The sequence below is a fragment of the Scyliorhinus canicula genome, chromosome 12 (assembly GCF_902713615.1).
Source record: "Scyliorhinus canicula chromosome 12, sScyCan1.1, whole genome shotgun sequence".
Classification (NCBI taxonomy): Eukaryota; Metazoa; Chordata; class Chondrichthyes; order Carcharhiniformes; family Scyliorhinidae; genus Scyliorhinus; species Scyliorhinus canicula.
Genome location: NC_052157.1, coordinates 93281759 through 93307262, shown reverse-complemented (window position 1 = coordinate 93307262; position 25504 = coordinate 93281759). Strand labels below are relative to the sequence as shown.

The following is a 25504-nucleotide window of genomic DNA, read 5'->3' as shown; positions in this document are numbered from 1 at the left end:
TCCCAGGGTCCCATTGGTCTAGGTTGATATCCCATCTTTACTTTTATGGGTTTCCACTTGGTTGTGCTGTGCACATATAGTGCATCTACGGCAATATGTAGCCACATCTCGTCCTAGTCCTCTTCACCACAACTCTATACCCAGGCTATGTAACATTGCACCCTGCCTGTGTGGGAGAGTCCGTGGTGTAGTTCTAATAATCTGGTCTGGATGCATCCTGGTGCCAATACCCGGTTATCCTTTCTCCAAACCCGATCTGTCCCTTTAACTGCACCCAACTCCTCCCATCTATCTCTTCCTTGTTGGGGAATGTCCCTGTGTAATTTTGGTATGTCAATTTCCTCCTGTTCTACCGCTATCGCTGCAAGGGACAGGCTTTTAATATCGCTATTCTCCAATGCTTGTTGTGCCGCTGTGTCTGCGGCTTGGTCTCCTTTTAAATGAATCCACCCCGGGGTATCCTTCCCTGGTTCCCGATGGTGGGCTTTATTTTGATTACTGCAGCCTCTTTAGGCTGTTCACTAGCTGCTAGCAGAGACCTTATTCGCTGCTGATGTTTAATGGGGGTGCCTCCTGTGGTAATGAACACCCTTCTCCCACAATCTATCAGCACCAGGTAGTCCTTCATTAGGTCGTTTCCCATGATTGTGCCCTCATTATTCTGACACACGTAAAATTGCATTGGAATGTACTTGTGGTTAAGTTCTACTAATGTGGTCTCGCATAAGATCCACGGACATTCTCTCTCCCCCTACCCCGATTATGTATATCCTTTTGTTGTTTAGTTGGTTAGTGGCAAGGGTAGGTTTGTAATTGATATTGCTGCTCCTGTATCTACTAACATGTGGCATTCCCTACCAAGGCTTCCACATATACACTATCCTCCTCTTTCCTGCTGTGAACGGGAGCTACGGATTGGGAGATTTCGACCTGTGTTGGTCGATGCGTGGTGTGGACGGACACCAGCTTCTGTCAGGATTCACTGTCTTCTGTGGGCGTGGCTACACTAATCCTCTCCTGTCTCCCAACTCCCTGGCTTTGGGTCCCTTGTAGTCACCCTTGTGAATTCCGGGGATGTGATTCCCGCGGGGTTGGTCTGTAGTGGTCTTGGAGTCTTCCATGTTTCCCCCAACACGTTGCCTCGGTATGTCCTGCTCTGTGGCAGTGGTCACAGCAGAGTCCGCCATCCTCGGGTTTCCCCCTGAATGGCGCTCCCCTGCAGAATCTATCCATATGCCCTGGCTGGCCACATGTGTAGGTTCTCCCCTCACCTCCGTTATGGTGGGTCCCGGTCCTCTCTGGTCTGGGCTTTGTCAGGGCACCTTTCTTTTATTTGTCCCGCTCGCCCACTCGACTAGCTCGTCATAGTCCTGGGATGCTATCACCCCCATCCTTAGGACTTCCCGGTGTGCCTCCGATAGCATGTCCTTAAATACTTCGATAAAAGCCCTGTCTCTCCTATCCACATTGTCCTGTCCTGAACACTCCCTATATACTTGGAATAATCTTTCTCCAAACTCCGATGCTCTCCCCCCCCCCCCGTCCTTGTCTGGTATTCGTGATCCTGCTCCAATTAGTGGGGGAGTTCCCTAAGACCCGTTGGACTTCTGTCTCGAATGCTGTGAAGGGTGCCTGCTGCGCGTTTATCTCAGCCGTTGCAGGAACGGCATGTGTCCACCTTCATCCATTATAGTCCTGTGCTGCTTGGGCGGCTGGACCTCCTGCCACGAGCCTCCATTTATCCGCTGGGTCGGTTGCCCTGACCAGCTGGTGTATGTCCCTCAAATGTAATTGGTGCCCCACCCAGAGTGTATCTCGTTCGCCCCAAAATTGCAAGTTTGCGCTTCTGGGTCTTAACTGCCCCAGTGAGGCCATAATCCGCTGTCTTTCCCTTAGGGTAAAAGGCTTATAGGTCGCTTTCGGTTGTGCTGCCGTCCCTCCTCTGTTGACTGGCGCTAGATTATAATTTTTTATGTCTCCCTTTAATATGGGAGCTGTTGCTTCGCTCTGCACTGACTCGTATGAGGGCAGTGAGGTCCGTTTCCTCTGATCTCTGCTCTATCTCCGCAATGTAGTTTCTGTGTTCTAACTCTCTCACTCTCTCCTGCAATACCTTAATATGTTCTGTTTCTTGTGTCTCTCCTCCATGGAGGCATTTACCTTCTCAATTAGTCCAGCTAACTGGGTAACCAATATTACTCCCATTACCTTTGTTTTATCCCGTTTCACTCTATCTACCCATTTTCTTTGATCTTCCAAAGTTTTTGATGCACTCCACCCGTTCCGTTTCATCTTTTCAACAATCGCTTCTCTGGCTAACAAATACTTAAAAATGAGAGCTATTGCAGTTTCATCCTTATCAACGTGGTCTGCCATTTTGCTGTCTAGCAGTCCTGCAACCTCCGTATGCTGGTTCTAACAGTAAAAGTGCTCCATCTTTCTCTCCCTGATCTCCTTTTCACTGATACTGCTCCAGCACCGTCTGTATTGCTGTCGGGTCGCGTAGTGGGGCCCCAGTGAGCCTTTTGCCCCTGTGCTCCCGCAACTATTCCTGACACCTCACACCTTGGTCTATTTTATGTTGTCTTATTGGGATGTGTGCTGGTCTTTAGTGGGTTTGTCGGCCCCTGTTCCCAGCCCCTTTAAGTACAATGCCTCCCGCTTGGCCACCAACCCCACTCGCAAGGCTGATCCATCACCCCAAAGAGGGAGTCTCAGCTCCCTGGTATCCTGCTATGGGCTGTAGTGTTCCCTACAGACGAACATGGTTATAAAACTCCGCCCGGGCCCCTAATGGACTCTCCGTCGTCGTGTCTCTTGGTCAGGATGGATCGGGTCCCCTTTTCCTCAACACTTACACATGTGTATTTGTTATCAAAGCCCCTGTTAAAATTAGTAACTGTGTCGACTCTGCGTTGTTTGCCTCTACAGAGTCGGTGTTGCTACCCGATTATACACTGTCCGTGCCTTGCTCCCAGAGTGCCTGTATCTCTTCGTGCCCGTTTCAACACCTAACCCTAGCGAGGGAGATTCCTCCTCTTAACGTCAGATTTAAGGTAGGGCACCCTGAGTCGAGCAGTCCCTTGTCTGATAGCTTTGGCACAGACAGCGGTTTCATTTACTGTCCTGGGTTAGTTACACCAATTAGTTTTGCATGCGGTTCTTATCCTTATATTTCCCGTTATCAAATACCCTAAAAACTGTTATATTTACCTCTGGTTCTCTATTTCTCCTATTAAAAGTTTCATTAAGGTTTTACTTACCTTTTTCCACGCGGTCGCCTTTGACCTACGCCTCTTTAGCGCATGGTATCTCTGTCCGGCGTCCTCTTTTACTCAAAACGTTGTCTGTACTATTTTTTAAAAAACACGTAGGCAAGATTATACAATTCTCCAGGACAAAATTTAAAACAGACAAACCCTAACCTTTTAAACAAACCTCATTTTGAACGGAGACTTGCTGCAAGACTTGCAGTTCTTGGCTGCACTGGATTTTTATCAGATTTGTTTAAATTTGATTCCGGCTTCCAGACCGTGGCCACCAGTCAAGAAGTCAGATACCAAACCCAAGTTCGCAGCGCCATTTGTTGTAGGGAAAAATCCCTTTGTGCCAGTGCATTCAAGAGACTCAAGGCAAGGTTCAAAGCGTTTTTACTCTATTGTACAAGTCCTGAAGCCCATCAGGGAGACCCACGCAGCCAGCTCCTAACAATGGCTTGACCACGGTGATCTCCCCGATATTCAGATGAGGTTCAATATTTATAGAGTACAAGCATTTGAAAGGTTTTGGCGGGCTTTTGCCGTTTTACATTTGAATAGTACAGATAAATAGAACAGATGCATGATTGCCCGGGCTTCCTGACTCTGACGTTAATGCCTCGTTATCTGATTGGTTTTGATAGGGATTCCCTTCACTTACAATGGGGTCCCATTATCTCTATGCTGTATCTTGATTAGGTGTTGAATGTGGTTCCTGGGTTAACCTGGGGATCTATTGTGTCAGCCTCCTGTTTGATAGGATTTGTGTCTGTGCGTAAAACTAATCTAATCAATATTTTTCATCCTTTGGTTTCTTTTGCCTGCCTGGGTCATTTTGGTTTTACAACATTTCATTTTATAACATTTCATTGTTTTAATCAAAATATATATATATCTGCCCCACTGTCAGGGTCTTGATCCGCAGATATCCCGATCTTCTGGTCATGGTGCTGTTTTAAGATGCAGCTTCGTGCTGTTGCTAGGCAGATTATAGATTCTCCATTTCGTTCGAAAAAGGTTTCTCAGCTGTGCAAAAAATGGGATTCAAACGAATGCCCATCCCTTTACATCATAAATGATGCCAATCAGTCCAATAAATGAAGAATGCTTTGATGATGTAAATATTAATACGAATCCAATGTAGCCTTAAAAAATGCCCTACTTCGATTGCATGAATTCAACTTAACCTTTTTACATAAACATTGAATCCATTAATACCCCTCACGTCCAAAATAACCCCGAAAATAATACAGCACTAAATAATCCCCCAAAATGTTCCTTCACACCTCCAAATGACATAACACCTGTAAACAGAATCACATCAGGTTAAAGACATTACTATTATGAGTTTAAATCAGTGTTCTTCAAAGTCGGGAGCGCGACTCGCAGGTGGGTCGTGGGCGCGGGTGGGGGAGGGTAGGTCGGACAGGCGCCGGAATGTGGCGACTTGGGGCTTTTCACAGTAACTTCATTGAAGCCTACTCGTGACAATAAGCGATTTTCATTTTATTTCATTTTTTAGTTGTTTGCCGTGGCTCTCCGGATCACACAAATCCCGGCGCAGCAGCCGTGTTTTCATAACGCCGGCTGCAAGCGGCAGCGAACAGGTAAAAAAAAAATCGGCTGCATTGCTCATGCGCGCACTATGATCGGCACGCATGCAGATTCCATGAACATGGAAAAATATTTGACCGAATTGTGCATCGCGTAGATAATTCCACATGCATGCGCAGTGCGGCCGCTATATATTTTTAAAACTGTGGCAGCTTTTTGTTTCACAAGTTCTGCAGTGGTTTTTATTCATTTATTCATTGATATTATCCATTTGATTTTTATTTATTTTTCATTGATTTAATTCATTTTATTTGTTTTGAAAGTTTGCGGGAGAGTTATTTTTTTGTCATTTATTTTATTCATTTCATTGTTTGTTACAAATTCGGTGGGGGTGGGGGGGGTGCTTTCATTTTTTTCATTTATTTTACTAATTTTATTTTTATTTATTTTGACAAGTTCGGGGCGGGGTTTTATTTGATAAAACGTTTCAGGAAAAATCAATCGGAACATGGGACAGATGGAGACTCAATACATCCGAAACAGGAAAGCTGCACCTTCATCGAACAGGTTCCATTGGAGGAGGGTGTACGAGGGCCTAAGGGACCCAAAACCATTTCCTTAATTTTGGCAGCAGCAGACAAGGTAAGGGAAAATGTTGGGTCGCGCAGTTCGGCGGCCGTGGGTCGCAAAGTTCGGCTGGCGTGGGTCGCGAAGGTCGGCTGGGTTGGGTCCTGAGGATTGGCCGGTTGGTAAAAGTGGGTCCCCCGAAAAAAAGTTTGAAACATATACTTTCTCGTTTCACTAAAAAACAATAAACACAAACAAGCATAATAATAAAGTCCATCTTTCCCGTTCTTCTTCCTCCAACCGAAAACCTTCTCGATTGACAATCTCTTTGAATAAGAAAGTCAACGCACGATCCATCTACTCGTTTACGCATCGGCAATTCTTCTTAAAGTTAGGTACTCAGTCAGTCTGATCACACACTCCAGTGCATTTCTCCAATTCAGGAGCATCGGTTATCACAGCTTTCAGGCAGACACATGCCTACTGAAAATCCGCTGTCCATTGACATTTTTTACGTTACTTTAGCAAGTCCATCAGTGGAGGAGTCACACCACAAAACTTTTGCACAAAGGTTCGATCAAATCCATTCATGCTAAGTAAAGGCATTATTTCTCTTCATCTTGAGGGTATCGGAAACTCTGCAAGGAAAGTAATTTGGTTTCTCCAAATTCAGTTTCGGCTAGGTTCATCACCAAACCTGCTTCCTGATGTCGATCGAAGAACTCCATGCGATGTTTTAAATGTTCTGTCCACGTCCAGACGTCGGAAATAAAAGCAGATTGTCCCACATTCTCAATGCAATCCTTCAAACGTGGGATAGGGTAAGAGTCCGTTCTGTAACTGCATTCACCTTTCGATAGTCCACACACAACCGTTGGGTACCGTCTGGATTAGGTACCATCACTCTCGGTGAGCTCCATTGACTTCAATCCACTTCAATGGTGCCACTTTTCAGCATATTCTCAATATATCTGTTAACCTGTGCCAATATTAAAGGATGAAGTCAATATGGATGTTGTTTAACAGGAACAGCATTTCTCACATCTACATCATGCATATCTATTTCAGTACTTCCCAATTTATCTCTACAAACCTCCCCATGTGATATCAAAAACATTTTTCAGGTCAGTTCGTTTTTCCTCGGGAATGTAATTTAACAATTCGTCCCAATTTTTAAGAACATCCTCATTTTCCAATTTAATTTGAGATATGTCAAATTTGCAGTCATTTGGATTTTGTTCACTTTGAGTTAGAATCATTAAATCTTCCTTTTACTCTCCTTCCCTTTCAAAGTACATTTCAATCTTATTCACAAGACACACTCGGTGAGTCCTCCTTCTCTCTGGTGTTTACACCACATAATTCACATCACTTAATATCCTTTCAATCGGATACGGTCAACAAAACCTCGCTTTTAAAGGCTCACCTACCACTGTTCACAACAGTAAAACTTTATCTCCACTGAAAAACTACGAACTTTGTATTTCTTGTCCGCTACCCGTTTCATCACATTTTGTGCAACTTTCAAATGTTGTCTAGCCAATTCACCTCCTCTACTTAATCGTTCCCTAAAATTTTACACGTAATCCAATAGTGTAATTTCCGATTTCACACCCACCAATTTTTCCTTAAGCAATTTAAGTCGTCCTCTTACCTCATGACCAAAACATCGTTCAAAATAAGTACATTTGGTAAACTCATGAAGTGCATCCCTAATTGCAAACAAAACGAATGGGATTCCTTTACCCCAATCCTCTGCATAATCTTGACAATACGCCCTCAACATTGTCTTTAATGCCTGATGCCACCATTCTCACGCTCACTGTGATACTGGATGGTACGCAGTTAGAACATAGAACATAGAACAGTACAGCACAGAACAGGCCCTTCGGCTCTCGATGTTGTGCCGAGCAATGATCACCCTACTTAAACCCACGTAACCCGTATACCCGTAACCCAACAATCCCCCCATTAACCTGACACTACGGGCAATTTAGCATGGCCAATCCACCTAACCCCGCACATCTTTGGACTGTGGGAGGAAACCGGAGCACCAGGAGGAAACCCACGCACACACGGGGAGGACGTGCAGACTCCACACAGACAGTGACCCAGCCGGGAATCGAACCTGGGACCCTGGAGCTGTGAAGCATTGATGCTAACCACCATGCTACCGTGAGGCCCCGAATGATTTAAATTGTTTTATTCCTATGCTATCCAGAATTTATTTGAATAGCTTTGAAGTCAAATTCGATCCTTGATCCGATTGAATTTCTGTGGGTAGTCCATATCAAGTAATGAATTTCAGTAACTCCTCCACAATCCTTTTACCTGTAATATTACGTACTGGAATGGCCACTGGATTCCTGGTAGACACATCCATTATAGTCAAAAGATATTGATTCCCACTTTTTGTTTTTTGAAGCGATCCTACACAATGAATTAGGACCCTCGTAAAAGGTTCCTCAAATGCTGGAATGGGTATTAAGGGCGCTGGTTTTATCACTGCTTGATGTTTCGCTATCGCTTGACATTTGTGACATGGTTGACAACATGTAACTACATTTTATGCAGTCAAAACTAATAGAAATGCTTCTGGATTATAGCTAGAATTTTCCTCAATCGCAAATGACATCCCACTGGAACCCTTGTGGAACTCGCAACACTTCCTTTCTGTACCCTACCGGCAATACAACTTGATGAACTGCTGCCCACTTTTCATCCGCCTGCATATGTACAGGTCTCCATTTTCTCATCAAGTCATCACTTTTAAGGCAATAACACCCTGGTATACTCACAGATTCCTCTTCCATGTACGCTTTCTGATATATCCGTTTCATTTCTACATCTTTCTGTTGTAACTACGCCAATTTTCCTGAACTAAAAATATCCGCCTCATCCTCCACCTGTTCTTGTTCTTTTTCAACCATCGGATCAAAAATCGTTTCTGATAATTGCAATTCAACTTCATCTTCACTCTTTGATTTCTCCTCTTATCTCAACCTGTGACTTTGCGACCGTGGTACTACACGGCCCGGAAAAATCCCAGGATATTCGTCCTTCAACACTTCAGTTGTCTGATTTTCCACTGGCTTATCAACCACACTAGGCATCACTCCCACCTGCGATCCACCTATATCATTACCCACGATAAACTGTATTCCAGGACAGGATCGTTTATCTGTTACTCCTACTCCCACTTCACCACACTTTACTCGACTTTCCAACCTTACCTTATATAATGGAACGCTACTCCTCTCACCCTGAATTCCACATATCACCACCTTTTCTGAGAGCATTCTTCTCAAACTACATAATTCCTCATATCTTACCATTAAAGATTGACTAGCCCCTGTATCTCTTAAAATTGTGACTTCTTTACCAGCTCATCCTGATATACAAGAGTAAACATTTCCCACACAAGTACATTCTTAAAAGACATCTGCCACCTTCATAACAATTACTCCTTGAACAGGCTGTGCAATCGCTTGCACCTCCTTCGCTTCCCTTGGGCTTCCCTTTGCCACTCCAACAAATCCCACTGTCTTATCCTGTTTTACCACATCAACCTTCCCAGTGCTTTTCTTCAACCACCAACACTGTGACTCTACATGGCCTAGTTTATTACAGTGAAAACATTTGAATCTTTCAATCTCTTTTCCACCCTCCTGGATTTCTGTTTTAATCTGGTGTACACTCTCTTTCTTGTCTCACATCAGATCATCTTGAACTTTACCACTTGAGTATTTCTCATGCCCCCAGTTTCCATCTCGAAGCGGCTGAAGCTGATGTCGGAAAGCAACCATTGATTTGTGAACTAATTCATAATCATCTGCCACTTCTGTTGCTAATCTCGTAGTTTTAACCCTCTGTTCTTCCACATGAGTTCCCACTGCATCAGGAATTGAATTTTTAAACTTCTCCAAAAGTATAATTTCTCTGAAGGCTTCATACGTTTGGTCTATTTTCATACCCTTATCCACCTATGAAAATGACTCTGTTTGAGCCTTTCAACCGCCATGTATGTTTTTCCAAATTCTTCCCTTAAATTTCAAAACCTTTGTCTGTGAGCTGCAGGCACCAGCTCATACACACTTAAGATGGATTTCTTCACCTACTCATAGGTTCCAGATATCTCCTCCGGAAGCGACGCAAACACTTCACAAGCTCTACATAACAGTTGTGTTTGAATCAGTAACACCCATATGTCATTGTGGCCATTTCATTTGTTTAGCTACCTTCTCAACTGAAATGAAAAATGCTATATATTTAAATAGATATATTTAATATATCTATTAAAGATATATGTATATAGATATATTTAAATAGATTCCCACAAAGCCTTCGGTTATGACGCTCCTTCTCACTTTCCGCATCACTCTCATCGAACTGTACGTTTCCCTTAATGTCTGCCAATTTTATTTGACTTTCATCTTTCATGGCCATTTTCTGAAGTTCAAGCTCCCTCTCTTTATCTTTTTCCCTGATCTGTACCTCCCTTTATTTTTCTTTTTGTTCTGCTGGGGGTATTCTTTATTTTCTCCTTTCTTCTCTCTCCTTTTCGTTTTTCTCCCTCTCTCTTTATTTCCCTCTATCTCTCTCCCTTTCTTTTTCATCTCTCTCTCTGTTTCCTCTGTCTCTCTCTTCATTTTTCCTCCCTCTCTCTCTTGTATTCAAGCCTCTTTAATTATTTCTCATATTCCATCTGTTTAATTTGCAGCAGAATTTTTGCCATTTACAATGAGTCAGCTTCTATCTTAGGCAACTTTAAATGCTTAACCACTGTCATAATTACCTCATATTTTCGCATTATGTGATGTAAATTTGCCCTGAGAGGATCAATACAAGGGTTCTATAAAAGATGTCAGCCTTTTCTGGACTTCCTGGCGCAAAGATAGGTAACTTGGTCAATAGCAGGAGCAGCCCGGGGGTGGGGGGGGGGGGTGGGGGGGGGGGGGTGTTCCTTACTGTAGTTTCTATTCTGTAACTTTATATTGTGTTAATTTGCATTGTTGTTAAAATGCTGTGTTGTGCATGGGGGTGGGGCGAATGTTTATGATTCTTAATACTATTGTTATTTTTGGTATTTTACTATGGTGCGTTATTGTTCTATATAGTCAACATTTTTCAATAAAAATTATTTTTTAAAAAAGAAGAATATTTCTGAACATAACAGTAAGATAAATCGACATACGTTACGGAAGTCTATCTTGCACTGAGATCGTTACGTATATGCATGTATATGTTCACATGAAGCTCGGCCCTGGTCCTCATAAATATAGTACCTGAAATCTGAGACACTGCTTTAAAGAAACACCAGACAGTGCGAAACAACTCTATACACTAAATACAGAAAATATCTTACACAACCAGGCCAAGGTGTTGAGGCCTATGAAATCATCTTCTGCTTCAGCGAAGTCGGAAAATGGCTGCTTCCTCAGTGAAAATATATCGGAAAGCTGCTGCAGTTCTGATGTGAGCTCCATCTCTGTTATGCAGTGTTCTACAATTATACCATTTATTTTCTGATCATGTTGTTTCATCTCCCAATTCAGATACTTCAACCAGCTCTTTAATTAAAGTTTACCTGTATATTACCCGTATACCCGTATAGCGCAATTACTTCACAGCTGCAGGGTCCCAGGTTCGATTCCGGCTTGGGTCACTGTCTGTGCGCAATCTGCACTTCCTCCCCGTGTGTGCGTGGGTTTCCTCCGGGAGCTCCGGTTTCCTCCCACAGTCCAATGATGTACAGGATAGGTGGATTGGCCATGTTAAATTGCCCTTAGTGTTGGGTGGGGTTATTGGGCTATGGGGATAGGGTGGAGGTGTTGACCTTGGGTAGGGTGCTCTTTCAAAGAGCCGGTGCAGACTCCATGGCCTGAATGGCCTCCTTCTACACAGTAAATTCTATGAAATTTAATGATCTTTATTTATGAGTACAGCAAAGGACGGACACGCATATAATGCAACACACTTTGTTAAATATAATAAAGCCGTAAATTACGCAAGATACATGCAAGAAACACCCAGGATTCGACGATACTACTATCGTGGAAATCATAATAAAGACAAATACCTCGAGGTTCGACTTAAGGAAATTTATTGACGCAAATATATTTATGGAGAGAGTGTTTCAGCTGCAAAGCCAAGGGACGACATTCTGAGTTGTGAGTCGAAAACCATTATAGTGTGAAATAAGCAACTTTGAAGAGCTAAAGTTTGGAAACATACGCTAGAGGAAATATGAATGTTTTCCCCTTCATTTATAAACAATTCAAGTACGTATTTTGTTGTCCTTCAGAAGAACAACTTAGTATCATAATAAGACTGAGTACAAATACTAAGCAGTATTTCGTTTACATTACTTGACCTGCTTATTTTCGCTCAAAGGCAGTGTTAAAATATAGTCAATATTCCCAGCATTCTTCTAATTTGGTAACTCATTAACTTCCCTTCCACAACGACTGTAAACGTGGTTTGGTAAATTGTACATCCGTTTCCTGTGTCACTCCCGATCCTCATTGCAAAGGAGAATTCTGGTCAGAGTCACCTCAAACACTGACTTTGCTCTCAGTCTTTGCTTCGAGTCTTTGCTCCGAGTTCTGCGTGTCTTCTGCTTGCCTACTGTGTGTTTTCTGCTCCTGGTGTCTATGAAATCACTACGTTTATCCCCTTCCTCCCGTTTTACCAGAAACGTCTCTGGCATCTGGCAAATGGCGTCTCGGCAGGGGATCCCAGCAGAAAACGTTCCGGTTGATTACTGGTTGACAGGCCAACTGATCCCGCCCCAGGTTTGCGAAATCTTTAGCTCTGGGTGCACAAGAACTGGTACCATATAAGGTAACAGTAGATACTCTCGCTGACGTGATGTCTGGCTCGATTTGGGATGCGAACAACACTCTTCGTGAGTTCTGACTGCAGTATTACTTTAAAATAATCACAATGCTATTGGCAACAGAGTACTTTTCCGGCATTTGTGTGTCAATTTGCTTATCTCTACAATTTGACGTTAACTTCTCTCTTATCCCACTGTCTCCACGAAATGCTTGTTTTCCACTGATTGGCGAATTCGCATCTTTTCATTTCATTAGTCGTCAGTCTCTCCTCAACTTCCCGATTTATTTATATTTTTAAAATCTAATTTTCTCCAATTCCTAATGGGAATTATATTTCCTTGATTATGTAAAAAAATTGCGCGATAAAGTATTGACTGACCATTGAACGGCATGAAGTGTTTGATTTGGCATTGGCATGATGGGTGCAAATCATTTTATCTGTTCTCATCACTTGAATGGCGCAGAATGATATAATTTCATTTGATCTACTGCGAGAGGAGAACATTCATTCTGTAACATATTCGATTATGGACAGAAGCTTTCTGTTTTGTCAATGTATGCCGTGGACGAATACATTTTCACTCAGTGGCCGCCAAGACAAAGTAGTAATTTACCTTTATCTTTTTCCTTCAACATTTCATCTGGGATGGTGAAACATGCTGAGTTCAATCGTGCTTTGGAATACACTTCTACCGATGCGGCATAAATATGCCCACATTGACACTTTGGTGATATTTTATATGTAGAATGCAATGTTTAATTTTAGTACATAAGTCTTGAATGAACAACTGAATCTAGCATTTATAATCATATATATTAGAGATTATGTCGCAAAAAAATGTGAAAGACACACGATTAAAATGGGCGTCAATAGTTCAGATTCCTCAACGGCTGATGAGAGAGAAATTAATCTAAATCAATGCGCAGATAATAATAATAACCGCTATTGCCACAAGTAGTCTTCAATTAAGTTACTGTGAAAACCCCTAGTCAACGCATTCCGGCGCCAGTTAGGGTACAACAGACTGTCTGGAACAGGCATAGTTCTAAACATAAACAGATGAAGGTTCAATCAACATGGCTTGAGCGAAGAATGAGATGAATGATCAAGAGTTAGAAATACATGGATTGCAACACATTTGCAGTGGTGGGCAGAGCAAACATAAACTAGATAGAAATCCTGCTTGCAGTTGAAAACAACAGCAAATATATAATCAATAAAGACTGTTTCCATGCAGATTCCAAAGACATATAGATGAGCGGGAGCCTTAAAAATCCAAAGCGCCAAAGCGGACATTAGATGCAAATCTGCAACACTGATTCGATCAGCTTCAAATGGAGTGGCAAGAAAATCGCAGTCCGCCGTTTGATATATTCAGAGTTGAATTCAAGAAACAAGTAAATTATTTTGTCTAGCTATGTTCAAGGTTTGACAGGAATTATTTTGTTCACGTATAAACCGTTGTCAAGAATGTTTCTGTATTCTCTTTTCGAAGGAGACATTGCAAAAAATTCCAGCGGTTGTTTGGAAAAATGGCTGGCATTTTCGATGAGCCACAGTCTAATTATGTTCCTCTGTCATATGGCCTTTTCTCACGAAACTTGAACCAGGCGGCACGGTGGCGCAGCGGTTTACACTGCTATCTCGTGGTGCTGATGATCGCGGTCCGACACGGCCCTGGGTCAGTATCCGTGTGGAGTTTGCACATTGTCCCTGTGTTTGCGTGGGTTTCGCCCCCACAAGCCAAAGATGTGCAGGGTATGTCGATTGGACAAGATAAATTGCCCTTAATTGGATACTCTAAATTCATTTTTAAAAAATATAAACTTGAAACAAGCCATCCTCCAGCAATACACGATTATCTTTGTTTGAGGCCTTAATGTTCATGATGAAATCACAAATTGTTCATTGGCCCCGATTTATTTATTTAGCAGTCCCAACAATTTAACACGGTTCGAGTTGATAACCATTTGAATCGCAGATCGGGTAAATGACAAGATTAGCACGCCGGATTCGCTTCCCCATGAATTTTTCATATGCGTGGAGCTCAGAAGTGAATCCAAAAATTGCAGAAGAATTACACTTCAAATCCTGTCTTCTGATAAAGGCAACTCTGCATCATATGTGCAAATAATTATCCTTGTGCTTACCTGATTCTTTTAAAGCTTCTTGGCACTTGACTAATTCTGTATCGTGGTATGAACACGAACAATGTTTAATCATAGTGTTAACCAGTGCCGGAGTAATACCAACTTATTGAAGCATGGAGCCATTACATCACAGAAGAAGTTATTTTGATTCATCGACTTCATGTGCGTTCTATATACTTGAGTCAAAGGAATCAAATTCCAAGTTTCGGAATATTTCGCCCGATAATATACATTTCTTCAGGTAACTATCGAATTTAATTTGGTAAGTAAGCACCACCCCGCTTCCAGCACGTAGCCACAAAGTTTAATTGGTTCTATACAAATTCGATAAAGACATAGAAACAGGGAATAGGAGCAGAAGTAGGTAATTCGGCTCTGGACCATATTCACGAAAGTCAAGGCTGATCATCCACATTAACAACGGATTTCCACCCGTTTACACGTAACCTCGAACCCTTTTGTCCCCAATAGATGTATCTAACTCCTTCTTGAAAACAAATAATACTGTTTGTCACAACTATAGCTTGTGATACTGATATCCAGAGTCCCCTCAATCTCTTCCTAAATAAATGTATTATCATGACAGCTGTAAGTGTAGTTTATTCTGTTCCTCAGACTCTGAAACCTGCTTCTGGACACTCCACCATCGGAACATCCTTCCTGCATACACCCTGTATCCTATGGAATAGCATGATTTCCTACGTGATTCCATGTCATTCTACTGTAATCCGTAGACATTTCCCTTAACTGACGAAATCTCGGGTTCAATTATTTTTTTCCCGATCCGTGTTATTAGGCGGCGTTCTGTTAGCTGGCGTCAAGGATTATTTGCTCCTGCTCTTTGACTTCACGATTTCCCATTGACGCCAACCAGCGGTGCCAGGAAATCCATCGGCGTATGTGTGCTATGGACGGGAAAATTGAATCGCCACAGTCACACAATTCAGGCTTCCCTCATATGGAGGCCCCAGCGTACCAGGAATCAGTGTGACAGAAATAGCTAGACTCCAGATGAAACGCGGTATTCCCCAGTCTCCCTGCTGATTATTTCTTGGCCAAGTACGTTTCGCTGGCGAGGGGGTTCTTTCCTCGTCCCCCTTGTGAATGGGTATATCCGTCCAAGCCACACCATGCCGCCGCCACCCCTGCATAATATTTTGCAATGTGACGGAGATTCGGGTATTGGAGGAAAAGCTATATCAGCTTCGAAATGCTTGTCTTCGGCTTGCCGGTAGGGGCGGCCTCAAGGTTCACAAACACGTGCCAATGGGAGAATATCATTTAATGCATACGTTTCTTAATGACGCATCCGCATTCATTTAGCAGGCCTGGAATCCTAGAAGAACACAGAACACACGGTGCATAAGGAGACTATTCGGCCCACCGAGTCTGCCCCGACCCACTGAAGCCCTCACTTTCACCGTATCCCCGCAACACAATAACCTCCTCCTAACCATTTTGGTCACAATGGGCAATTTATCTTGGCCAATGCAGCTAAACTGCACGTCTTCGGAATGTGGGATGAAACTGGAGCGACCCAGTGGCGAATCTAACCTGGCCCCTGGCGTTGTGAAGTCACAGTGCTAGCCACTTGTGTTACCGTGCTTCTGTTCTCTGTCCCTCCATGATGGATCGGTCCGCAGAACTGGTAATCTCACAATCGGATTTAATTTCCGTTCTTTAGCAGCATGGCTTTGAAGGGTGGGAAATTAAGTGGGTCAGAGGAGTAGGCCCTTGGCGGACTAACCTCCAAAGTCAATTTGAGGACAACCCCCTTCCCCAACACACGCGCGCGCACACACACACACACAATGCAGCTCATGTCCCCTTCTTCAACCAGTAATTCCTCCCGCCCCCCTCAGTTCGCACGCCACCCCGCAGGGTTGCCATGCATGAGGGGAACCACCAGGCATTCCATGGATAGGGAGACCCCCAGGGAGCCCTAACTGACAGAACCGCTAAATGAAACCCTTACAGAAGAAACCGTACAGTTACACTCAACTAATGAACTATGGGATACCCTAATAGAAGGATCTCCGACATAGACCTCCGAACGAAAAGAACCCCCTCAGCATTCTCATCATTACAGATATACCCTTTTGCGATCCCCCGAGGCCAGCGACCCAAAGCCACGCTTCCGATACGACAAAGAGGCCCTGTCTGGAAGCGAGAGAGCTGCTAAAGAGACCCTGCCTTGAATCTGGAGAGCACTGCCAACTGCAGCAGTGAAAAGAAAACAAATACGTAACACTTGCCTGGATGCTCGACGCGTCCATTCTTGGAAGGAGAACAGCTGTAATTCATAGTTGAACCCTGAACATCAATTTGTTCGAAGCCATTCATTCCTTTCTAATCGTAGGCTCTGACTGACCGCTTCCAAAAACGAGCTGCAGCTTCGGTCCATTCATCTACGAACATAAATACCGATTGTATTCGGTAAAACACCAATGTTTACAAAACAACAACCACATCATAGAGAGGGAATCAAACATGTGATTGCAAAAACTTACCGATCTTTGATGTGGGTGATGTTTGTTAACATTGGGCTTTCATCACTCAATTTCACGCATCCTGGAAGGGAGAGGAATGAGTCAGGACCCCAGGTGGTGTGTGGAAGCTATCAATCACAGCCTACTCGTACAAATTAACGAATGTCTTGCAGCTCTCTGTGGGGTTGGATAATAGTTCACAGCTGTTCTCATTCGAGGAATGTTCAATTGGTCGTCCCTGGATTACTCATTTGCTTTCAGACAGGCATCTCTTGACTCGGAATGGTCTGTGGTGGGACAGTCTTTGCTGATCCCACTAGTCGACTGATTCCTGTGGTGAGGATCCTTCAGTTAGGGGGATGATATTGATGCTCGGTTTAGTTAGGTGATCTGCGGGTTTTACTTCAGTTAGAGAATCCCACTCGTGGTCCCTTTGTAGGGATCCTTCAGATAGAGTGGTCGATGTGGGGATATATTTAGTTACAGGGTCAGACTCCATTTGGAGCACTATCTGCAATTTTGAGCTTCCATGTAAGGAAGGATGTGCTGGTCTTGAAATGTATCCAATGGAAGTGACACGAATGGCGACTGGAATGAAGAACTTCTCATGGGAGGAGTGGCTGAGGACTCTGGCTATGTACCCGTTGGAGTTTGGAAGGACGATCGGAAATTTTCCTGAAACCTGCAGAATACTACGAGGTCTCGATAGAATGGACGCGGAGTGGGTGTTTCCAATATCAGGAAGAAGATAGTGGAGGCCAAATCACTGGTTCTTGTTTCATAAGCGAATCTGGATAATGTGGGAAGGCCGGAGAATGGCGATTTCAAAAATCTCAAGTGTGATTGAATGGTGGAACAGAATCGATGGCAAATGGAAATAATTCTGCTCCTCTCTCTCATGGGAACTTGAACAATTTGAATTAAGTACAAGCCAATTACGACCAAAAATGAAGAAATCTGAAATGATGCCAAAAGGAAAGGAAACAGAGAAAGACAAAGACAAGTAAAAACGCTGGCAGAAGTGAGACATGGCAGAGAGGGAAATGCCGAAGCCGATTTTCAGCTTCAAATGCGGGCAGTGGGAAAATATGGAACACAAAAGTTGGAAGAAGGAAATAGATCAAAATTTGAAGCTGCTGGAAAAATATTTAGTTTCCTGAAAGTAACTCCAAAACCTGACGAGAAGACATCCGTTGCGACACTTATTTAATGCATTGACTGAATAGGCGAAACAATTGCAGGACAAAGACGGTGACGCTTATGTGCCTTTGTCAGATGAAAGGACTGAGGAGCGAGACACGGTGAATGAAGCTGAACTGAGTGCTTATGAATTTGTGCCGGCAAACGTTCAGAAATATAAGAAAGCAGTCTGAACAGATTTATATTCCATCTTCTTCTATCGGCCAGGAAATAAACAGATGAACAGATTCAAAAACAGCTTCTTCCCCGCTATTATCAAACTCCAAAACGACCTTATTAAGAACTGAGCTTATACATACTACTTCACACGTATGCTTCACCCGATATAGGTTTCTACATGTTTACATTCTACACTTTGTGTTACCCAGGCCAGCAGGTGAGCTTGAAACAACGCAGCCCCAAAATCTCTCTGCATAGCTTACTCCTAGCATATGTCCAATATCTGGAAAACAAGCTAGACGAACGTAAAGCCAGGCTCACTCCTGCTTCACCGGGATCTGCACTTCAGCCACAGCGCTTCTCAATCCCCCGTACAGCGGCCTCATGAAAGGCTAAACGTGGTGGAGTCTGCCTCTTAGTAAACAGCTCTTGGTCCCTGGAGGTCGCAACACTGGCGAGTTTCTGCTCCCCAGATCAAGAATACCTGACGATGAAATGCCGCCCCTACTACCTTCCACGGGAGTTCAGCTCCGTTATCCTGAAGGCAGTTTACATCCCACCCCATGTGTGCGTTGAAAATCGCGCTGGACTACATATACACAAGCACAAATAGCCTTGAAACGAAACATTCTGAGGCCTTGTTGATCGTTGGCCGTGGATTTCAATCAAGACAAGTTCAAGAGCATACTACCAAGTTACCACCAATACGCTACCTGGTCCACCAGAGTCCCAAACATTCTGGACCACTGCTCCACTAGGATCAACCGTGCGAGCCGCTCCGTCGCCTCGACCACACTTTGGCAAATCTGACCGCAAGGCTGTGCTCCTTCCCCCGGGGTATAAGAAAAATTGAAGCGGGAGAATCCGTCAGAGAATGTCATGTAATGTTGGGGAATCGTCTGATCTCGTACGGGACTGATTAGAGTCTGTCGACTGGTCAGTATTTTAAAAACGCTGCGACTAGCCTGAACGAGTACGCCACGACAGTAAATTACTTCATTTGTAAGTCTGTTGAAGACTGTGTGCCAAAAAATCTAATCCGGGTGTTCCCCAACCGGAAACCCTGGATGAACAGGGATATCCATTGTTTGCAGAAGCTAGGGTCTGAGGCGCTTAAGTCAGGCGACACTAACATATCCATGCAAGCCATTATGATCTAAGGAAATCCAGCAAAGACTGCAGAAGACAGTATGGGGCTGATTTAGCTCACTGGGCTAAATCGCTGTCTTTCAAAGCAGACCAAGCAGGCTAGCAGCACGGTTCGATTCCCAGACAGGCGCCGGAATGTGGCGATGAGGGGCTTTTCACAGTAACTTCATTGAAGCCTACTCGTGACAATAAGTGATTTTCGTTTTCGTTTCATTTTCAGGACCAAGTTCGAGTACCAGGCTTGCCACACGGACCCCCGCCAAATATGGCAAGGTATGTAAGACACAACGGGCGGCAAGATGGAGGCATGGAAAATCACCAGCTCCAATGCACTCCTCCCTGATGACCTCAATGCATTCTATGCACGCTTTGAGCAAGAGTTTAGTAATTACACGCATCATATCCTCCCTCCCGGATTGCCTTGCTCCACTTCAGTTCACCTACCGCTGAAACACGTCCACAAAAGGCTCCATTTCCCTGACGTCGCACTCAAAACTGGAACATCTAGATAACAAAGTCACCTATGTCAGACTCCCATTTATTGGCCAGAGCTCCGCCTTCAACACTATTATTCCGACGATACTCACCTCCACACTCCATGTCCTGAGCCTCGGCTCCTCCCTCTGTGACTGGATACTGAACTTCCTAACCCACTGACCACAATCAGTAAGGATAGGCAATAACACATACACCACGATCATCCTCAACGCCGGTGCCCCATGAGGCTGCCTCCTCATCCCCCTTCTATTCTTCTTATGCACCTCTGACTGTGTGGCTAGATTCCCGTCCTACTCAATTCTAAAATTGACTTATGACACCACGGTAGTGGGCCGGGTTGAAAACAATAACGAGGGAGAATGACGAGGAATGAGGTAGCGAATCTGGTGAACTGGTGCGACGACAATAATCTCTCCCTCAATGTCAACAAAACGAAGGAGATTGTCATTGACTTTAGGGAGCATAGAGGAGAACATGCCTCTGTCTAAATAGGACCGAAGTAGAAAGTATCGAAGGATTCTGATTTTTAGATGTTCAGATTACCAACAACCTGTCCTGGTCTTCCCATGCTGACAATATAGACAAGAAAGCCCACGAACGACTCTGCTTTCACAGAAAACTAAGGGCATTTGGCATGTCAGCTACGACTCTCACCAACTGTTACATATGGTCCATTGAAAACATTCTTTCTAGTTTTATCATAGCTTGGTATGGATCCTGTTCTGCCCAAGACCGCAGGAAACTACAACATGTTGTGAATGTAGCCCAGCCTATCACGCAAACCAGCCTCGCATCCATTGACACTATCTATAGTGTCACTAAAGTTGGAAGAAGGAAATAGATCACTATAGTGACACTATCCTCGGAAAGGCATCCAGCATCATTAAGGACCCGACGCACCCCGGACACACTCTCTTCCACCTTCTTTCGTCAGGAAAAAGATACAAACGTTTGAGGTCACGAACCAACCGACTCAGGAACAGCTTCTTCCCTGTTGCCATCAGAATTTCGAATGGACCTACCTCGTGTTAAGTTGATATTTTCTCTCCATCCAAGTTATGACGACAACATTACATTCTGTAGTCCCATCTTTCTTCCCTGTGTACGGACAGCGTTGTCTTAAAAGCATGCTAGAAACAACACTTGCCACTGTATACTAATACATGTGACAATAATAATTCAAATCAACTCGAACCTATTTTGAATTTACTTTTTTATATTATTTCATTTTCATGTACTAAATGATCTGTTTGTGCTGCTCCCAGAAAAATACTTTTCACTGTACCTCTATACACGTGACGAAAAACTAATCTAATCCAGTAAGTGAATCAGTAGCGATAACGTCACCACTCGTCTGCCTCTAATCACTTATCTCATTTACGTTACTTGTGATTCATATTTCTCTGGCATCCTTAATGGGAATTGCATATTATTGTGGACGTAAATACGGGGCTGTATTTGGTATGAAGGCATCATGGCACGCTCTGAGGGGTTTGTTTGGACATCGACCTAAATGGTACAGTTCGGTTTAGCTGTTCTTCTTACCTGATTGTCGATATGATATGATACGTTATGATCTAATATGCGCGGAACTGGATAGAAGGCGGACTGTGACATTTGATACAAAGGATTGCGTGTTTATGGCGGTTTATTTCATGGACAAAGACATTTTCACTCAATGACCGCTCAGTCAAAGTCAAAAAGTACCCTTTTCCTTTTCTTGCAATGTTTCATCTGGGAGGGAGAAATATTCAGACTTCAACAATATCTTGGAACGTACTCCAACCAATGTGCCACAATGTGGCCTAATACAAACAATAATGATATTGTACGTGTAGAAAGTCATGGTTAATTTCAGTACCTGATTCTTGCAGCAACAACTTAACATAGCATTTATAATGAAAAAAGTGACTTAACCAGGGTACACGTTTAAATTAAAGAAAAAAAAACCGTGTAATCAAATTTGAACGACAATCAATCAAAATAGTAATCTGTGCATCGCATCAGGAACGTATTTATCAGAGAAAGTACTCAAACTGAATCCACATATAACAAGGCGATATTAAGATGGTGTGTTGAACAGCTGTCAACGTCAACAGAAAAGTAATCCATCCACATGGCTTGAGAGGAGAATGAGATGAACGAACAAGAGTTCTGGAATTATGGATACAATTCAATTTGCAGTGGTGAGGCAGGCAAAACAGAAACTAACTGAATATCTTGCAAGAATGCGAAAGCAACCGGATGCATGAGATAGATGAATGGTATGTTTCCAGGTTGCCAATTAAGATATAACGACAATAAGGGGCATGAAAAAGACAAAGCAGACTTGAGATGCAAAGAAGCAACATCGATTTTAGAAACTTCAAATGCAGTGGATGTCAGAACACCTCAGTCCGCCGTTTAGTACAGTCAAAGGTGACTTAAATAAAAATAAAATATTTTGGATAGATATGTGGAAAGTTCCGTCAGAAATTAAAAAATCTCTTCACGTATCAGCCTTGGTGAGCAGCATTTTCCCTTTTCTGTGTGAGGGAGATCATGTAAAAATCTGGCAGAAATTCTTCTTTGCAAAGCATTAAGACATTTCAGAATTAAACCTGAACAACGCAATTCGCAAGAAATATGCACGTTAAAAATTGCCCATTGGTCAGTTTTTCTCTGTTCTCCAACCTCAACAATTCCACACCTGCTATCTTGATCGGACAGAGAGGATACCTATTATCTTGTGCTATTTGAATAATCATATATGGGACATTACAAGATTGACACCTGGGGTTTTCTCCACGATGAAGAAATGTAATGTCTATGTGTGCATCGAAGAAGAACTCTGTGCATATCCGCCTCCCAATTCGTACATGCCCACCAGTGGCCAGCCTACATACGCGTAACTCCTCGCATTGTTCTTAGCCAATCCACCTGACCTGAGCATTGTTTGAAAGGATGGGTCAGTATAGCATGCCCAGTCCACAGAACCGCTTAACTTAACTTAAATGTGATGACAGTGGGATGAAACCAGATCACACATTGCTATCCAGGCAGAGACGGTGTGTACGTGTAAAGACATCACTGACAGCCAAGTCGAGAATCGTACCAACATCCGTGGCGCCGTAAAACCACTCTGCCATTGTGCTACCGTGTGTTCAAGCGATGAATGCATAATTAATCGGAAAGATCGAAGCGACATTACCATGACGCAATTGTACCGTCTGAAATCAACTCACTGTTTCATCGTCAGCCATGACTGTTAATGCCTGCCAAAGGCAGTATCATGAACTGCCTCTGGCGGATTAGACGCCAATGCCACGCATGACCGTATGTGTGTTTGTGTGAGACAAAGTTAACGTGGGTTACGAGACAGGGGGTCGGGGTTGCATGCATTGCTGCCTGCTTTGTTTTTGGAGCAATCTAGTAATGCCGAAGGGTAATGTCAGTTCCTGAGATATAATTGCAGTTTTGGATTACCAAAATGTGTGGAGAACAGAATCAAAAACACCATCTAAGAATTCCAAAGTGGACGTGGACGGCATGATTACTGGTCCCTCTAGAGACACGGCGAGAAAAGCATATATGTGCATGCTCGTCGCCATAAAATAGGCGATAGATGAGATGCTGCACCAGTATTATTAAGACTTGATATCCAGGCCAAGAGGACAATATATTAGAGGACAGACAGACATCAGCAGAAACTAATACAATGGGGAGGTGTTAGGCCATACAATCATAACATTTACAGTGCAGGAGGAGAACATTCGGCTCATCGTGTCTGCACTGGTTCTTGGAAAGAGCAGCCTGTTCAAGTGCACACCTCCACCCTATTCCCGTTATCCAGTAACCCCACCCAACATTAAGTGCAATTTTAGGCACTACTGGCAATATAGCATGGCCAATCCAACTAACGAGCGCATCTTTGGACTGTGGGAGGAAACCAGAGCACCCGGAGGAAACCCAGGTACACAAGGAGAGAATGTGGAGACGCCGGACAGACAGTGACCAAAGTTGAAAATCGAAGCTGGGACCCTGGAGCTCTGAAGCAATTGTGCCAACCACTATGCCGGTGTCCTTCAAACTTTACTTCCGGGACCCATTTCTATGAATCGGCCAATCTTCGGACCCCACCCAGCCAACCTTCGCGACGCACGCCTGCCGACCTTCGTGACCCACGCCAACCGACCTGCGTGACCCACCATTTTGTCTTACCTTGTTTGCTGCTGCCCAAAATGGCGGAAATGGTTTTGCGTCCCTTTGTCCCTCGTCCACGCTCCTCTAATCGAGCCTGTTGGATGAAGGAGCAGCCTTCCTGTGTCAGAAGCATGGAGAATCCATCTGTCCAATGCTCTGATTTTTTTTCCTGTTAGGTTTCATTAAATAAATCCCCAACCCGAACTTGCCAAAATAAATAAAAATAAAATTAGCAAAATAAATGAAAAAAATGAATAAAACCCCCCAACTTCTAAAAAAATAAAATGAATGAAATAAATGAAAAAATGAATAACTCCCGCCTCCGAACTTGAAAAACAAATAAAATGAATAAAATGAATTAATAAATGAATAAAAACCGCGACAGAATTAATGAAAAAAATAGCTGCAACCGTTGAAGAAAATAGTGGCCGCACTGCCCATTTATCGACGCGCATGCGCAATGTGGCTGAATTTTTATGCATGTTCGCGAAATACACATTAGCAAAATAAATGAAAAAAATGAATAAAACCCCCCAACTTCTAAAAAAATAAAATGAGTGAAATAAATGAAAAAAATGAATAACTCCCGCCTCCGAACTTGCCTATCATCATGCGCGCATGGGCAATGCGGCCGATTTTTTTTTTTAAAACATTGTCGCTCCCGCTTGCCGCCGGCGTTATGAAAAGCCGATCGCGTGCGGGGATTTGCCGTTTGTGAGTGCCGGGGACAATAGCACCGTGACCCTCCCGATACCCGCCCGCGACCTACCCGCGGGACGCCGCCCCGACTTCAAAGAACACTGCACTATTCCACCGTGCTGCCATAGTTCGGAACAAAACAGAAGTAATGCTCACCGGACAAATACATGAATATATGCTCAACGCGTGTCAAATGTAGGTAATAAATCACAAGCGCTCAGCAGAAAGCTCTCTTAAAGAAAAATACGGCACATACTCCTGCATTTTCCTATCGATGTCTTTGTCTATTTTAAATAGGAACGTTTCTCAAAAAATGCAAATCAAAGCACAAATGTAATTTGACTGGAAAAGAGATTGAAACAAGAGATCAGAATATTGCCTGGCAAAAAGTATTTGAGCTATGAAGTGACAATGGACAGTTTTTCTTTGTTATTAGACTGGAAAATGTTGATAGGAACATCACTGAGTGGCATGAGATTTACTCGGGTGGATAGCAACTGTTGCTCTTTGGTGAAGAGTGAAATCACGACGGGGTACGTTTCACTAAAGCGTGGTTGGAGCCTGCAATGGACCGCCAGGGAGGGCATTAGAGATGGAATACCTCACACTCTTAAAAAGGTACGTGGGGTAAGCAATTGAGCGTTCCTAACATTCAAAGTCAGGCGCCAAATGCTGCAAAGGGGAATTAGTGCAGATTTAGTGTAGATTTGTCAGTGCAGGCTTGATGGCCAACTGTCAGTGCATCTTAATTTATTACATA

The 25504-nt window shown here is 43.4% G+C and overlaps 1 protein-coding gene across 1 annotated transcript in view; it reads right to left on the bottom strand.

The window, feature by feature from the left end:
- The window catches only part of LOC119974296 (myosin-8), a 263344-nt gene that overhangs the window by 225201 nt on the left and 12639 nt on the right, over positions 1 to 25504 (bottom strand). Inside the window, exons 3-5 of the mRNA XM_038813068.1 lie at positions 21571 to 21597; positions 14369 to 14404; positions 12832 to 12858 (exon numbers count right to left, since the gene is read on the bottom strand). Of these exons, the coding sequence (XP_038668996.1) occupies positions 12832 to 12858; positions 14369 to 14404; positions 21571 to 21597 (90 nt within the window). The remainder of the gene's footprint in view (positions 1 to 12831; positions 12859 to 14368; positions 14405 to 21570; positions 21598 to 25504) is intronic.